The following is a 12,505-nucleotide window of genomic DNA, read 5'->3' as shown; positions in this document are numbered from 1 at the left end:
CACACTTTAAACCCAGCTATATCCTTATTTAATATGAAGCGCGTAACTTTGGCAGCCAAATTTATTTTTGCCTGAAGACTGTTTTAATTAACGCTAGTAGGTCATTCTGACTGAAGAAGGAAGAGTATAATTCCTTTCATCTTAATCTTTCACTCTTTAATTAGAGATTGGCCTGAAACCAAGCCAGGAGCCCACACATCTTCACACCCACACATACTGGGCCAAAGTAATTATTGAATTACATGCTCTATCTCTCTATCTGTACTCAAGACACAGTGATGGCAGTGACGCTTGAGAAGCTGCTCTGTGTCTCCAGTGCTGTAAGAGTAAAACTTGTTCTATGGCTCTGTAACAAAAGTTTAGGTCAGGGGTTCAAAATTCAAGTTCAGATTTCAAGACCAGCATCTACAGATGTAGTCTGTTATCTCGCCTAAAGATCAGAAACAAACACAGATTCTATCAAATCTTAAACTAAGCCTTAGTTCAGAATTAAGTATCATACCAATGTGAGTTACAGCTGTGGTGATAGGGCACTCAGGGAAGTCATGTTTGCTGAGCAGCTGAATAGAAAATGAGTAATGCAATAGTTACAGATGAACGAGAGAGAAGGATCATAAGGGTATCTGGACTTAAATAATAGGAAGGAGACCAGATAGTTGGCAACTAGTAGCAGCAGAAGGAAGTTAGTGGACTTCTCTGTGGGCAAGAGGCAGCATTCACAAGTTGCAACAAAGGAAATTCCTATTGGATATATGGAAAAAAATCTTCACCAGGAGAGTGGTTCAGGACTGGAGACGGTTGTCCAGAGTGGTTGTGAAATCTCCATCTTTCAAGATTTCAAAAATTCAGCTGGACAAGTCCCTGAGCAACCTAATCCAACTCCGATGTTAGCCCTGCTGTGAGCAGGAGGTTGCACTACGTGAGGTCCCCAGGGCTCTCCAAACGAATCTTCCCAAAACTCTAGGAGAATTAGGTAGTTTGTGAGCAGGAGACAACACCTGGCAGTGCCATGTGGAATAGTCACGGTATTTCTGTTGCCTGAAGTAACGTGAAGCATTTAATCTTATTGTCACGTACGGTTGTCCATCAATTCCCCACATTCACACTGGATTCTGTTTTACTTGCTAGCTTGGGGAGTTTCATTGCCTTCAGTGAATCAGGGAGCTAGAGGACAGGACCAAAGGGCTGTTTTCCCAATCCAGTGAAGCAAATAGTGAATCCACAATGGGCTCTGGCTGAGCGCAGAGAGGACTTGGGGAGGCTGCCTCCATGGGGAGTACCAGGGTGCACCAAAAACCAGGTGCTGGGTGTGGGGAAACGTTTCCTTCATGGGTCTGGCCCAGACATCACATGTGGAGGTAGATCTCCTGGTGTTAGTGAGACACAGACATATGTGTTGAGTAGACAGGTCCCTTATCCATGATATCTCTTGACAGTAATTTGCTAGTATGGACACATCTTTGCTCTTTCAGTGCACATATTGATTATAAACATTTACATGCATGTGTAAATATGCAATACATAAATCTAGTAATTCCTCAACACATTAGTCTTCCTTTGTGCTCCCGTATTTCTCTCCTCTCCAGCTTATAATAAGCAAAATGGTGTCAGGTGCACATCTTACCCTGGTCAGGGCCCACAAACCAAGCTCCATGCTGCCAGGGCATGCAGCATCCCTCAGGCCATGCTGGCTGCTCTCCCAGCCTGGGTTGAAAGCTGCCGCCCCAGCCAGCCACCACTGCTGCTTGGGGCATCTTCCCATCCTCTCCAACTCGTGGTATCTGATTAATTATGATCCCTGTAATTGTCTGTTTTTACAATGAGGAATGTTAATCCTGGGGTTTGTTCCTCCTCCCATTTTTATAAAGACCATAATAAGAAACATTTGTTCTTGTTCCCCTGACTATTTAGACTGCAAATGTGGGGAAAGAGATGATGGCTATCTTGATAACTGTGGGGTCTGGGAGTCATCAAGGTAGTGCACATAACACTGAACAAGCTCAGTGAAGTCTCTGCCTTGAACAGTCCATTTTCCTTATCCGTATTTGTTCATTTTCACCTGAATTGTAATAGGATCAGTGTATGAGTTTTAGAAGTTGTCTAACATCACCAATCTTCTCTGTGCACCTGTCTGCTGGCCGATTAGATTACAGCTTATTTCCACTCTGTTGCTTAGTGCATGATAATAGGCATTTCAACATCCCATTACTTTAAAACATAAGAAGAGCTGCTCTGGGTCAAATCAAAGATTCAACCATCCTAATTCCAAAACTGAGCAATCACAGCCACTTAAGGAGAGAGAGAGCAGAAGGAGCAGGGTGAGCATTGCAGGAAAGTGGTCATTCCTGGGTAGACACTTCCATTTTCTAGAAACTGGCCACTGCCATGGATGGAGTTCATACAGCAGCGATTGCAGAGCGTCGCTGTTTTTAACAAACCCCAATAGCTCCAGCCTCCATCATGAGCTATGGGGGACCTGCAGCATCACATCTCACAGTGCTGCTGGGTCACATAACCTGAGAACAAGCCCAGTTTTCCATTTCATAATCATAGAATACCAAGTTGGAGGGTACCTCAGGGATCATCTGGTCCAACTTTTTGGAGGGTACCTCAGGGATCATCTGGTCCAACTTTTCTTGACAAAAGCATGGTCTCAACAAGATGGCCCAGCAGCCTGTCCAGGTGAGTTGTAAAAGCATCCAATGTTGGAGAATCCACCACTTCCCTGGGGAGATTATTCCAATGGCTGATTGTTCATGGTGTTCAGACCAGCCCACTCCCATGCTGCCTAGGGAGGTGGCTGAGTCAACCTAGGAAATCTGCTTCAAGGGTTCCTTCAGGAACAGACTTTCTCAGACAAGTTACACTGTTCCACAGAAAAAATATCTCTTCCCTGTCACCATGGGTCATGCTGCAGCAGTAGGGGCCATATAGAACATACCATTCTAGGATGTACCAAAATTATTTCTAGTTTATTTATAAAGGAAGTCCTAACTAAGCAGTGCTGATGTGTGCATTTGGTTGGAGATGCATCTGGAACCATAATCTCTGGGAAAGAAAGAAGAGAGAGTTGTAACACAGGCAGCAGGAGCTTCATTGCTCGTTAGCCTTGGCCTCAAATTGGCAGGAACCTGTGTGGGGACCCAGCAGGGAGCAGCAACCCCCCCGAGAGCAATAAGCTATTTAAACAGCACACACTGTACTCTGGGTTTGCAGGAGTTTGCATAACTGTGCAAAGCCCTCAAGCCTGGGATCTTCTAAATAAATGCCACATTTATCAGTATCTAAAGCAGAAGAGCATCCCATCTACCCTTCCCGGACCCCATAAAACAGTGTTGTTAGTGAAGTCAGATAGCATCATTTGTTTCTTTAAGGGTTAAAAAAATAATCCACAGCCCCTGCCAGGAAGAGGCAGAACTGAACAGGCAGCAAAGAGTTAGAGCCAGAACAGAGACAGAAAGCTGAATCAATCATCAAAACGGACCGCAACGAGAGCGTATACATACAGAGCAAGAAAGAAAGTGAGAGGGCGTTTTGTTTGGGTAGCTAGTGTTCTCTGGACGAGGAGAGAGAAATTCTCCTTCAAGTTTTTAATGCCACTCTAAATATTTATAGCAAGAGTTTGGCCAGCTGGTGAGGCAGCGGCGGCAGGGCGCAGGGAGGGGAGGCTGCGTTTTCCCCAGCGCCCCAAACATCATCCTCTAGGTCGTCTCTTTAGTCAAGGAGAGAGAAGAGGCTGCATATGTTACCCTCCCAGTGACTCATCTGCCGGAGTAAAGTCCAGTGGCTCCTGCGCTTCCCCTCCCTCACCTCACCTGGCCATTCACACGTGTGTGTGCACACACACGCACAGATTGTGCATGAAGGAAAGATGCCAGAGCCTCCAAAAAGCTATGCCAGCCTAACTCCACCCCGTCTTTAACATGGCTCTGAGTCTTCAGGGTTGTGTCTAGCCTTCATGTTGTTATGCTGTATTGAAAAGTCTCTGGGAAAGGCCACATATGGCACAACCCATGAGACAAAGCTGCTGTTTTTAGAGGAACAGGCTGCCCTCATCCCTGCAGTCTGCTGGGCCATGGACACGGGGGCAGGAACATATGGAGGACTGCAAACACCAGCGCAGCACGGGAGTTGACATAAGGGCACTGTGGCTCCCAACAATTTTTGCTCATCTGCCTCGCTGTGACTAGACACAGACATGACTCACCCGTGAGCTTTGGCTTTGAAAATATGAGAAGGAGTTTTGCTTTAACCTTGTGTTTCCCTGTAGTAGCAATGCTTAGAAACGACATTTTGGATTCAATCCCATCCCAGAACAAAGGAAGGATTTTCAGCACAGATGAGGGGCCCAATTCAGTCACCCAGGCATGGGCAGCCGATGCCATTTTTCTTAAAACACCCGGGAAATTGGCACAGAGCTGGGACACATCCCACTGGACCTGGTGGAGACCCCGGCCGAGGGCCGGCTGGGGTTGTGGAGGATCCTCCGCTGGCACAAGGCGCTCAACTGATCCCAGCCCTGGTGATTGTTTTAGGCTCATCATTACAGATACCTACATGGGAGTGTTAAATACAGACACCTACATGTGATTGAGGCAGCTGAGCACCCATGGAGACCTAGCAGTGCCTGGAGGACTGTTCACCTACCCAAATAAAGGTGGTGCTTACTGGTGCCCTGAATAATTCAGCAGACTCAGTTGTGTTGACTAGATCTCACTGGCTGCAAAAGGAGCTTGGACACCTTTTTCATTTTGGCCCAGGTGGCCAAGAAGGTCAAATGGCATCCTGGTCTGTATCAGGAATAGTGTGGCCAGTAGGACCAGGGAAGTGATCTTATCCCTGTACTCAGCACTGGGGAGGCTGCACCTCGAGTCCTGTGTTCAGCTTTGGGCCCCTCACTAAAAGAAGGACATGAAGGTGCTGGAGCGTGTCCAGAGAAGGGCAATGAAGCTGGTGAAGGGGCTGGAGAACAAGTCTGATAAAGAGCAGCTGAGGGAACTGAGGTTGTTTAGTCTGGAGAAAAGGAGGCTCAGGGGAGACCTTATTTCTCCAACTACCTGAAAGGAGGGTATAGAGAGGTGGGGGTTGGCCTATTCAACCAAGTAACAAGTGACAGGACAAGAGGAAATGGCCTCAAGTTGCACCAAGGGAAGCTTAGATTGGATATGAGAAATAATTTATTTGCTGAAAGGGTTCTCAGGCATTGGAATGGGTTGCCCAGGGCAGTGGTGGAGTCCTCATCCCTGGAGGTATTTAAGAGTCGTGTAGACATAGTGCTGAGGGACATGGTTTAGTTGAGGACTTGTCAGTGTGAGGTTAATGATTGGACTCGATGATCTTAAAGGTCTTTTCAAATCGAGGCAATTCTGTGCAGGCATCTGCAGTTAGGGACCCCATTGACGTGTCTGCCCTGGGGAGTTAATTACCACCCTGGAACCGGCAACCCTGGGACCCTGGTTTCGGGCTTGCTGCACTCACTTCAGCAACCTATTCCAATCCTTCCACCCGTGATGCTGATCTTCCTCATGACACCTGCTTAAGAAGTTCTTTGCTAAGGGTTTCAGAGAGCTGAGGTCCTCGCATAAAATGCCACTGCCTGATGTTTTCTATATGAAATATCAAGCAGCAACATAAACTGCTCCAAGAGTGAACTTCAGTCTGTGCTTGGCAGAGGTGGCTGGGGTCTCCTTGCCCACCTTGGGGCAGCCCTGAGCACAGGGGTCCCAGTGCATCAGCATGTCCCACCAGACTGCAATAGGCCAACGTTCCCCAGATCTCTCCATAAGGTGGAGACACGGTCCGTCCCACTGGGGTCCCTGAAAGCCCTTCTCTCTCTCTCTATCTCCATGAAACTACAGTGCCAGTGCATTACCTAGCTTGAGGCATTGCAGACTGTTTACAGGCTTCTAGAGTTCCCAGGCACTTTAGGACAGGGTCTCGCCGCTGTTTCCAAATGGACAGCCAGGACTTTTATAAGTGAACTTTCGTCTCCGTGTCTATTTATTATATGTAAACATTTGCCAGAAAAACACCACTCGGGCATGCTCAGTACCGGCCAGGTCATTGCAAAAGGCAACGGCGGCGTCACATGCGAGAGCAGCGAGAAGCCCGCGTGCGCCTATTCTTAGCGCTGGAATGTATACAATGCCCCACCGCCTCGCCGCTCCTGCACACAGCTCCCGAACGCGGCAAAAGTGACTTCAGAATAAACACGTCCAGAAATCACCCTCTATGAATCACTTACCTACTGAAAGAAACGTCCTGTGGGTTTATAGGTTTTTATCCAGGCTCTAGCTATGGAAAATCTCAGCAGAGAATAAACGACAGAGAGTAAGTGCATGCAGTGAAGGACAACAGAAGGTAAATGTTTCTACCCTATCGTTTCACTGCAGGTTGAGCAGTTAGCCATGACCATAGATACTCATCATAATGTTCTGCCTGGCACTTAATTTAGTCATTGTGTGTCTGATTAACATAAAAAACCCACAGCTAAGCAGAGCTAATAAATAACCGTTTTAATGCAGATTCCCAGTCTCTAGGGTTTGGTTTGCCCTGCTGCAGAGTTCAGCTCTGCCAGATTTACATTCTTTGGGAGTGACTAACTCTAGGGGAAAGAGGCGCAAGCTACTAAACTGCTAATACTTTAAAATAATGAATAAATGTCTAAGCTCATTTATTCAACGTGATTAAAATGAACAAACCAATTGCTTCAGCGATCCAGCTTTCATCCCAAATCAGTGAGATAGCTTCAGTCTTTTTGCTTTTGCCAGGGACACAGGCAGTGCTGACCTCAGAGCTGCAATCTATCTGATAACTTTATGAAAATTTTAAAGGGTCTTAGAGACCTTTTAGCTTCTTTATTATTTTCCCACTGTACTTAACCCATGTTCCATTTTTATGCGTAACAGCAAACGGATATTTAGAGCAACATCAAAGTCCTGATTTGTTCCCTTGGAGCTGGATATTTCAATAAAAGCTGCTAAGAATTTGTTTTTTTCTGCCAAGTCCAGAATTCATTTCTCTCCTATTTTGCTATGGAGGAAGGATCCACTGAGGATTTTCTCTTCAAAGACCAGGACTTCTCCTCCGAACTGCTGAGGCAGCTGAATGCTCTGCGGCAGAGTGGGATGCTGACTGATATCACCCTCTGCTCCGGGGGCTTCGAAATCCCCTGCCACCGAAACGTGCTGGCTTCCAGCAGTCCATACTTCAAGGCAATGTTCTGTAGTGACTTCAGAGAGAGTCGCCAGGCGAAAGTCATCCTAAAGGGCATCGATGCTGAGATTTTGGATCAGATTATCCTTTACATTTACACAGGGGAGATTCTTATATCTGCTGAGAATGTCCTGTGCCTGTTGGAGACAGCCTCCATGCTGCAGTATGCTAAGCTAGTTGAGGCCTGCTCTGCCTTCCTCCAAGACAAGCTGACTCCTGACAACTGTCTGAGCATGATCAGACTGGGAAAAGTATTGAACTGCCAGAGCCTGAATAAGAAAGCCAAGGCTATGGCTTTGAAATGCTTTCCTGAGGTAGCCTCTTCTGAGGATCTAAAAGACCTTTGTCCCTTGGAGCTTATTGATTACCTTGGGGACGATGAGCTCTGTGGGGAGGAGGAGCAGGTCTTTGAGACACTGATGGTCTGGATTCGGCATGACCTCCAGGCAAGACAAGGCTACATCCAAGAGCTGTTCAAGAAGGTCCGGCTTCAGTACGTCCATCCAACTTTCCTCTTCCACTTCATCGCCAATGACTCCCTCGTTCAGTCCTCGCCCACTTGCAGGAGCATCATTGAGTCAGCCTGGAGACATATGTTTTCCTTGTACAGCACCAACACACCTGACATCAAGCCCATGCTGCATGTTCCTCGCAGGTACTCCAACCAAGAGTTTCTCATCATTATTGGTGGCAGGAAGGATAGCCAGCAGACGACGAGGGACGTCCTGCTCTATGATGACAAGACAAACCAATGGCTAAGCCTGGCCAAACTTCCCATGCGCCTGTACAAAGCCTCTGCAGTGAGCTTACATAGCAATATTTATGTGCTGGGAGGGATGCCTGTTAGCAATAACAAAAGACCCGTCAGTGATAATATCTACATTTATTCCCTCAAACTTAATCAGTGGAGGTTGGCTGAGCACATGGTAGTTCCACGTTACTCCCACCGAAGCTTGGCATATAAAAATTATATTTTGTCATTTGGTGGAATTGGCGAAAACCAGGAAATCCTGAACTCTGTGGAAAGATACGATAGCATCTACAACACCTGTGAGAGCATGGCAAACATGCCTGTTGCTGTCCTTCACCCTGCTGTTGCTGCCAAAGATCAGAGGGTCTACCTCTTTGGGGGAGAAGACATTATGCAAAACCCTGTCCGGCTAATCCAGGTAATGGTCAGTCCTGCTTGTCGTAGGCAGTTTCAGCTAAAGTATTCAGCAGGTATCACCCTCCTGAGGAAATCAAACCCCCCAAAAAACTTCATTGTGAGTTGCAGCAAGAGGCAGGATAAGTTGACACATGGCTTCAGGGAAGTCTTATCTGCAAGGAGCATTGCAACTCTCTCATCTTCCTCTTTGAGTGTTTTTCAGGCAGAAGCCCTGAGGTGTTTCTTAGGGTGTCAGTCAGCTCTGCCGCTGATGGGCACTGGGGCCAGGGCTGCTGCTGGTGATGCTCTGGCAGGCAGTGGCCGACCTCCCTGCCTGGCTTCATGCCTGTAGCCCACCTTATGGAAATCAGTGCTTTCCACTCAGCGGCCAGGCTGGGGTCTCCACTGCTGCACCTGCTCGCTGCCAGCAAAAGCAAAGATTCGTGATCATTAGAGCAATTAGATTCTCACTCATCAAAGGGCCAGGGCTTAAACTGACAGTTATTTCATATAAACAGTTGTGTTAAAAATGTGGTTCCTGCCACATGCTGCTGGCTCTCTGCCTGCTTTCAACGGCTACACTCTATTAGGAGGAAAAAACACATGAAATCCTTTCTTAGCTGATTTGATCCTTTAGCAACATTGCAGTGTTACTTTGCCCATGATTGTTTTTCACTGGTTTAGGTGTTTTAAGTAAGAAGGATCTCTACAGGCTAAGATGGCAGCCAGCACATGAGCAATACTTCCTTACAGTGATAAAGCTACTTGATTATCAGGGGGAAGGAAATGTATTTATCAGTTCGTGGGGAGATGTCTTGGAGATATTTTCTATATTAAGAAGCGGATGACATGACATAAAAGTCTATGTCACCCAGACTGAATGACTGAATGATCATCATCTGGCAACAACTCTTTTTCTCACATAAATTGATGACTTAGATACCACTCTGAGTCCCATCAACAAGTCCCTTTGCCAATCTGAGTGCATACCAGCCACCAGCACAAATAGAGCAGCTGGGCAAACACGGTGGCTGCCAGCAGAGCTAGATGAAGTTGAGATTTGTTTGCCCAGGAAATTGTTAAGGCTAAGGCAGGAATACACAGAATAACTGGAAAATGAAATGAAACAGTTTGTACTTTGGGAGAGCATTATCCAGGAGTTACAGTGATTTAATGGCCGTGCAAAGATTTACAGCTGGGAAGCTTGCATATGGCAGATACACTCTGCCTTAGAGCGTGTGCTAGCATCTCCTCAGCAGACAAGCCTGGAGAACTAGAACACTTTCCAAGGGGACATATTAGGAAAAAAAGTGGATAAATTCTTGGATTTCTAGCAGTTCAAGCCAGAGGATTGTATTCATTAGGAAAAAATAAAAAACTTAAATTCCTCTGTAATTACAATTGCCAGTCAAAATGCAACATAAACAGCTCTTGTGTATCTTTATTTATTTGTCAGGTTTACCATGTCTCCAGGAATATGTGGTTTCGGATGGAGACCAGAGTGGTGAAGAATGTCTGTGCACCAGCTGTCGTGATTGGAGACCAGATTATCATCGTAGGTGGTAAGGGCTCGATTTCACCCTCCCCCCTGCCCAGCTCCTGCAGGATTTTGCAGGCTTCCTGCTTGGGGTTCTCCCTCAAAAAGCACATGAAGCTTTGGAAGGAAGGGAGGAGTGTGTCCACCCTCCATACACATTTCTCATGGGGTCTCACGGCCATGGAAGTGAGGACAAGTTCTCCACAAGGCACTTTCTTATTCAGAGTAGCAAGACCTGGGTGGGGGGCAACTGGAGAAAAGCCAGTGCAAGTTACTGTTCTGCAGAAGAGAGGAAGCCAAGGGCATGGGTGTCCTGCTCCTCCCCTGCTGACTCACAGCCTGGCCATCCCTGACTGCTCTTCTTGGAAGGATGGAGAGCACGGTTACCACAAGGCCATGGATGGCTTGTTGGGATGGGTGGGCTACAGCGTTATGAAGGGTAGATCAGTCCTGTAGCTGCCTCCCCGGAGTGACTGTGATACATCCTGAGAGGGGCGTGAAACACTCGGAGAGAGGAAACTTCTCAGTGTCTTTTTCAACCTGAGGATCAGCCTCTGCTCAAGGCAGTTTGATGGATCAGGTCATTGGTAGTTTGGCACTTAATGCAGCTCCCCTGACCACAGGCTGGCATGAGGAAGCATGTGTTAGATTATTTAAGGGAAAATGAGACACAGGAAAGTTTTAGCAGAGCAGAGGACTGAACCCAAATCACACAAGACTCAAAGTGGTCTTTTTCAGCAGGAGGCCACTGCTACCCTTTGCAGTGAGAACAGGGGAGAGCTGAGTCAAAAGGTCCAAGACTATCAGGCTCCTGTGTGGCAGATTACACTGATTCAGACCACAGTGCCCAAAATGCAGTATTTTCAGCTCTCTTATCTTCAAATGCATTAATCTGAAGGGCAAGTCTGCTGCTGATGAGCTTAAGTTCTCAATTTATCTTTTATTTATCTAACAAAAGCCACATAAATTCATGTTAACTTCAAACATCTTTCATTTTGCTTGGAAGTAGAGACATTCACCATGGTCAGGTTTTATTTACCAGCTTCCATGCCAAAACATTGGCCAAACTCTCTTAAGTTTATCAACAACGGTAAAACCCACAAAAATAACATTTTCTCTTAAAAATAGCTTTCATCACATTTCAGGTCCTTTTTGCATGACTGGTCACATCATAACAAAGGGGAGTGGATTGGCCTAAGCAAGACAAGCCTTGATTTTTGTTAGGGGAAGTGGGTTCAAGGCCTGCAAAACATGGCCCAAAGCAGTTTGTTTGCCATGGGCACTCTTGATTATCTACAGAGATACATGAGCAAGGTACTGCTGGTCACCAAGCTTCCAGACCTCCACTGCTCCAGAGCAACAGCTCTGGTACCAGCCCTCACCTCTCAGCAGATGTGAGGTTACATCACCCCTCAGTGGAGGATCTGTCCATTGGGTCACTGGCATGGTGGCCAGAACAGACGTGGCGCCAAGGGCTTGGGAGTGGAGGGAGCACCACTGGCACTGTGCTGTTGAGCACCCAGCTCCATTCAGTAGACAGCTACGACTCCAACTCAACAAGGCATTGTTGCTCCCTTCCCATTTGTCATTGGTTTCTGTATTTCTGAGTGAAGTTCTAGGAGTCTGTTGGGTGAAAAGAAATACTTTGGGACATTTGAAGGAATATGCAGGAAGCTGCAAGCTCCAACTGTGTTTGACAGGTTGCTTGCCTGATCCGATGTGTTTTATGGGGTTTTTTATGGTTTTTATGGCTGCCAAGGTGCTATGAGACAGGGTGAGGACAAACAGGAAGGGAAGATAGACAGACAGGCATTCTTGTAACACATCATCATTTCCCAGCTTAGATATCTTAATTCTGCCAAATTATGTACCAATATAGTAGGTTTTATTGAAGACTAGCAGGAAATATAGTATCATTCCTTCTGCTGGCCATAAACTCTAACTCCCATCTGTCTCTTCCACCTCTGGCTTTGCCTTTAGGGTACACCCGAAGAATAATTGCTTATGATACAAAAGGCAACAGGTTTGTTAAATGTGCAGACATGAAGGACAGACGAATGCATCACGGGGCCACTGTCATCAAGAACAAGCTGTATGTCACAGGAGGACGATGTCTTACTGTGGACAATGTCATTGAGGACTTGGATTCCTTGGACTGCTATGATCCAGAGACTGACACATGGACACCAAAGGGAAAACTGCCACACAAACTCTTTGACCATGGGTGCCTTACACTCCAGTGTGTCCCCTGTTCTAACCTTCTCTAAATGACCTTTGGTACTTCCCAGGATGTTTTGTGCTTTCCTTCCCAGAAAGGACCTACCCTGCTCTGCAGAGAGCACATGGGGAATCCTCATGGGGTCCCACAAACTCTTGACCTTGAAGGTACCAGCAGCGTTAGTCATTCCCCAAGCACTCTGCCAGAAAGGTCATGAGCTTTGTGCTCACGTCATATTCACCTGACCAGTATTGAGTAGGGTGCTGCTAAGTCCAGCCCAAAGGTCTCACTCAGAGTCTCAGCATAAAACAGGAAGAAGATACTGGGTAAGAACCTGGTGCAGGATTTGGCCTTGTACAGACTTTAAAATGAAAGATGCATAGGAATG

The 12,505-nt window shown here is 46.6% G+C and overlaps 1 protein-coding gene across 1 annotated transcript; it reads left to right on the top strand.

The window, feature by feature from the left end:
* Positions 1–7,034: 7,034 nt before the first annotated feature.
* Positions 7,035–12,166, top strand: KLHL38 (kelch like family member 38). The gene is made up of 3 exons (XM_010165065.1): positions 7,035–8,384; positions 9,819–9,924; positions 11,880–12,166. Exons 1-3 carry the CDS (start codon positions 7,035–7,037, stop codon positions 12,164–12,166), a joined length of 1,743 nt encoding a protein of 580 aa, XP_010163367.1.
* Positions 12,167–12,505: the final 339 nt, after the last annotated feature.

This window comes from Antrostomus carolinensis, unplaced genomic scaffold (assembly GCF_000700745.2).
Source record: "Antrostomus carolinensis isolate BGI_N321 unplaced genomic scaffold, ASM70074v2 scaffold24243, whole genome shotgun sequence".
Lineage (NCBI taxonomy): Eukaryota > Metazoa > Chordata > Aves > Caprimulgiformes > Caprimulgidae > Antrostomus > Antrostomus carolinensis.
The sequence above is the reverse complement of the archived record's forward strand: the minus strand, read 5'-3'. Positions and strand labels throughout refer to the sequence as shown.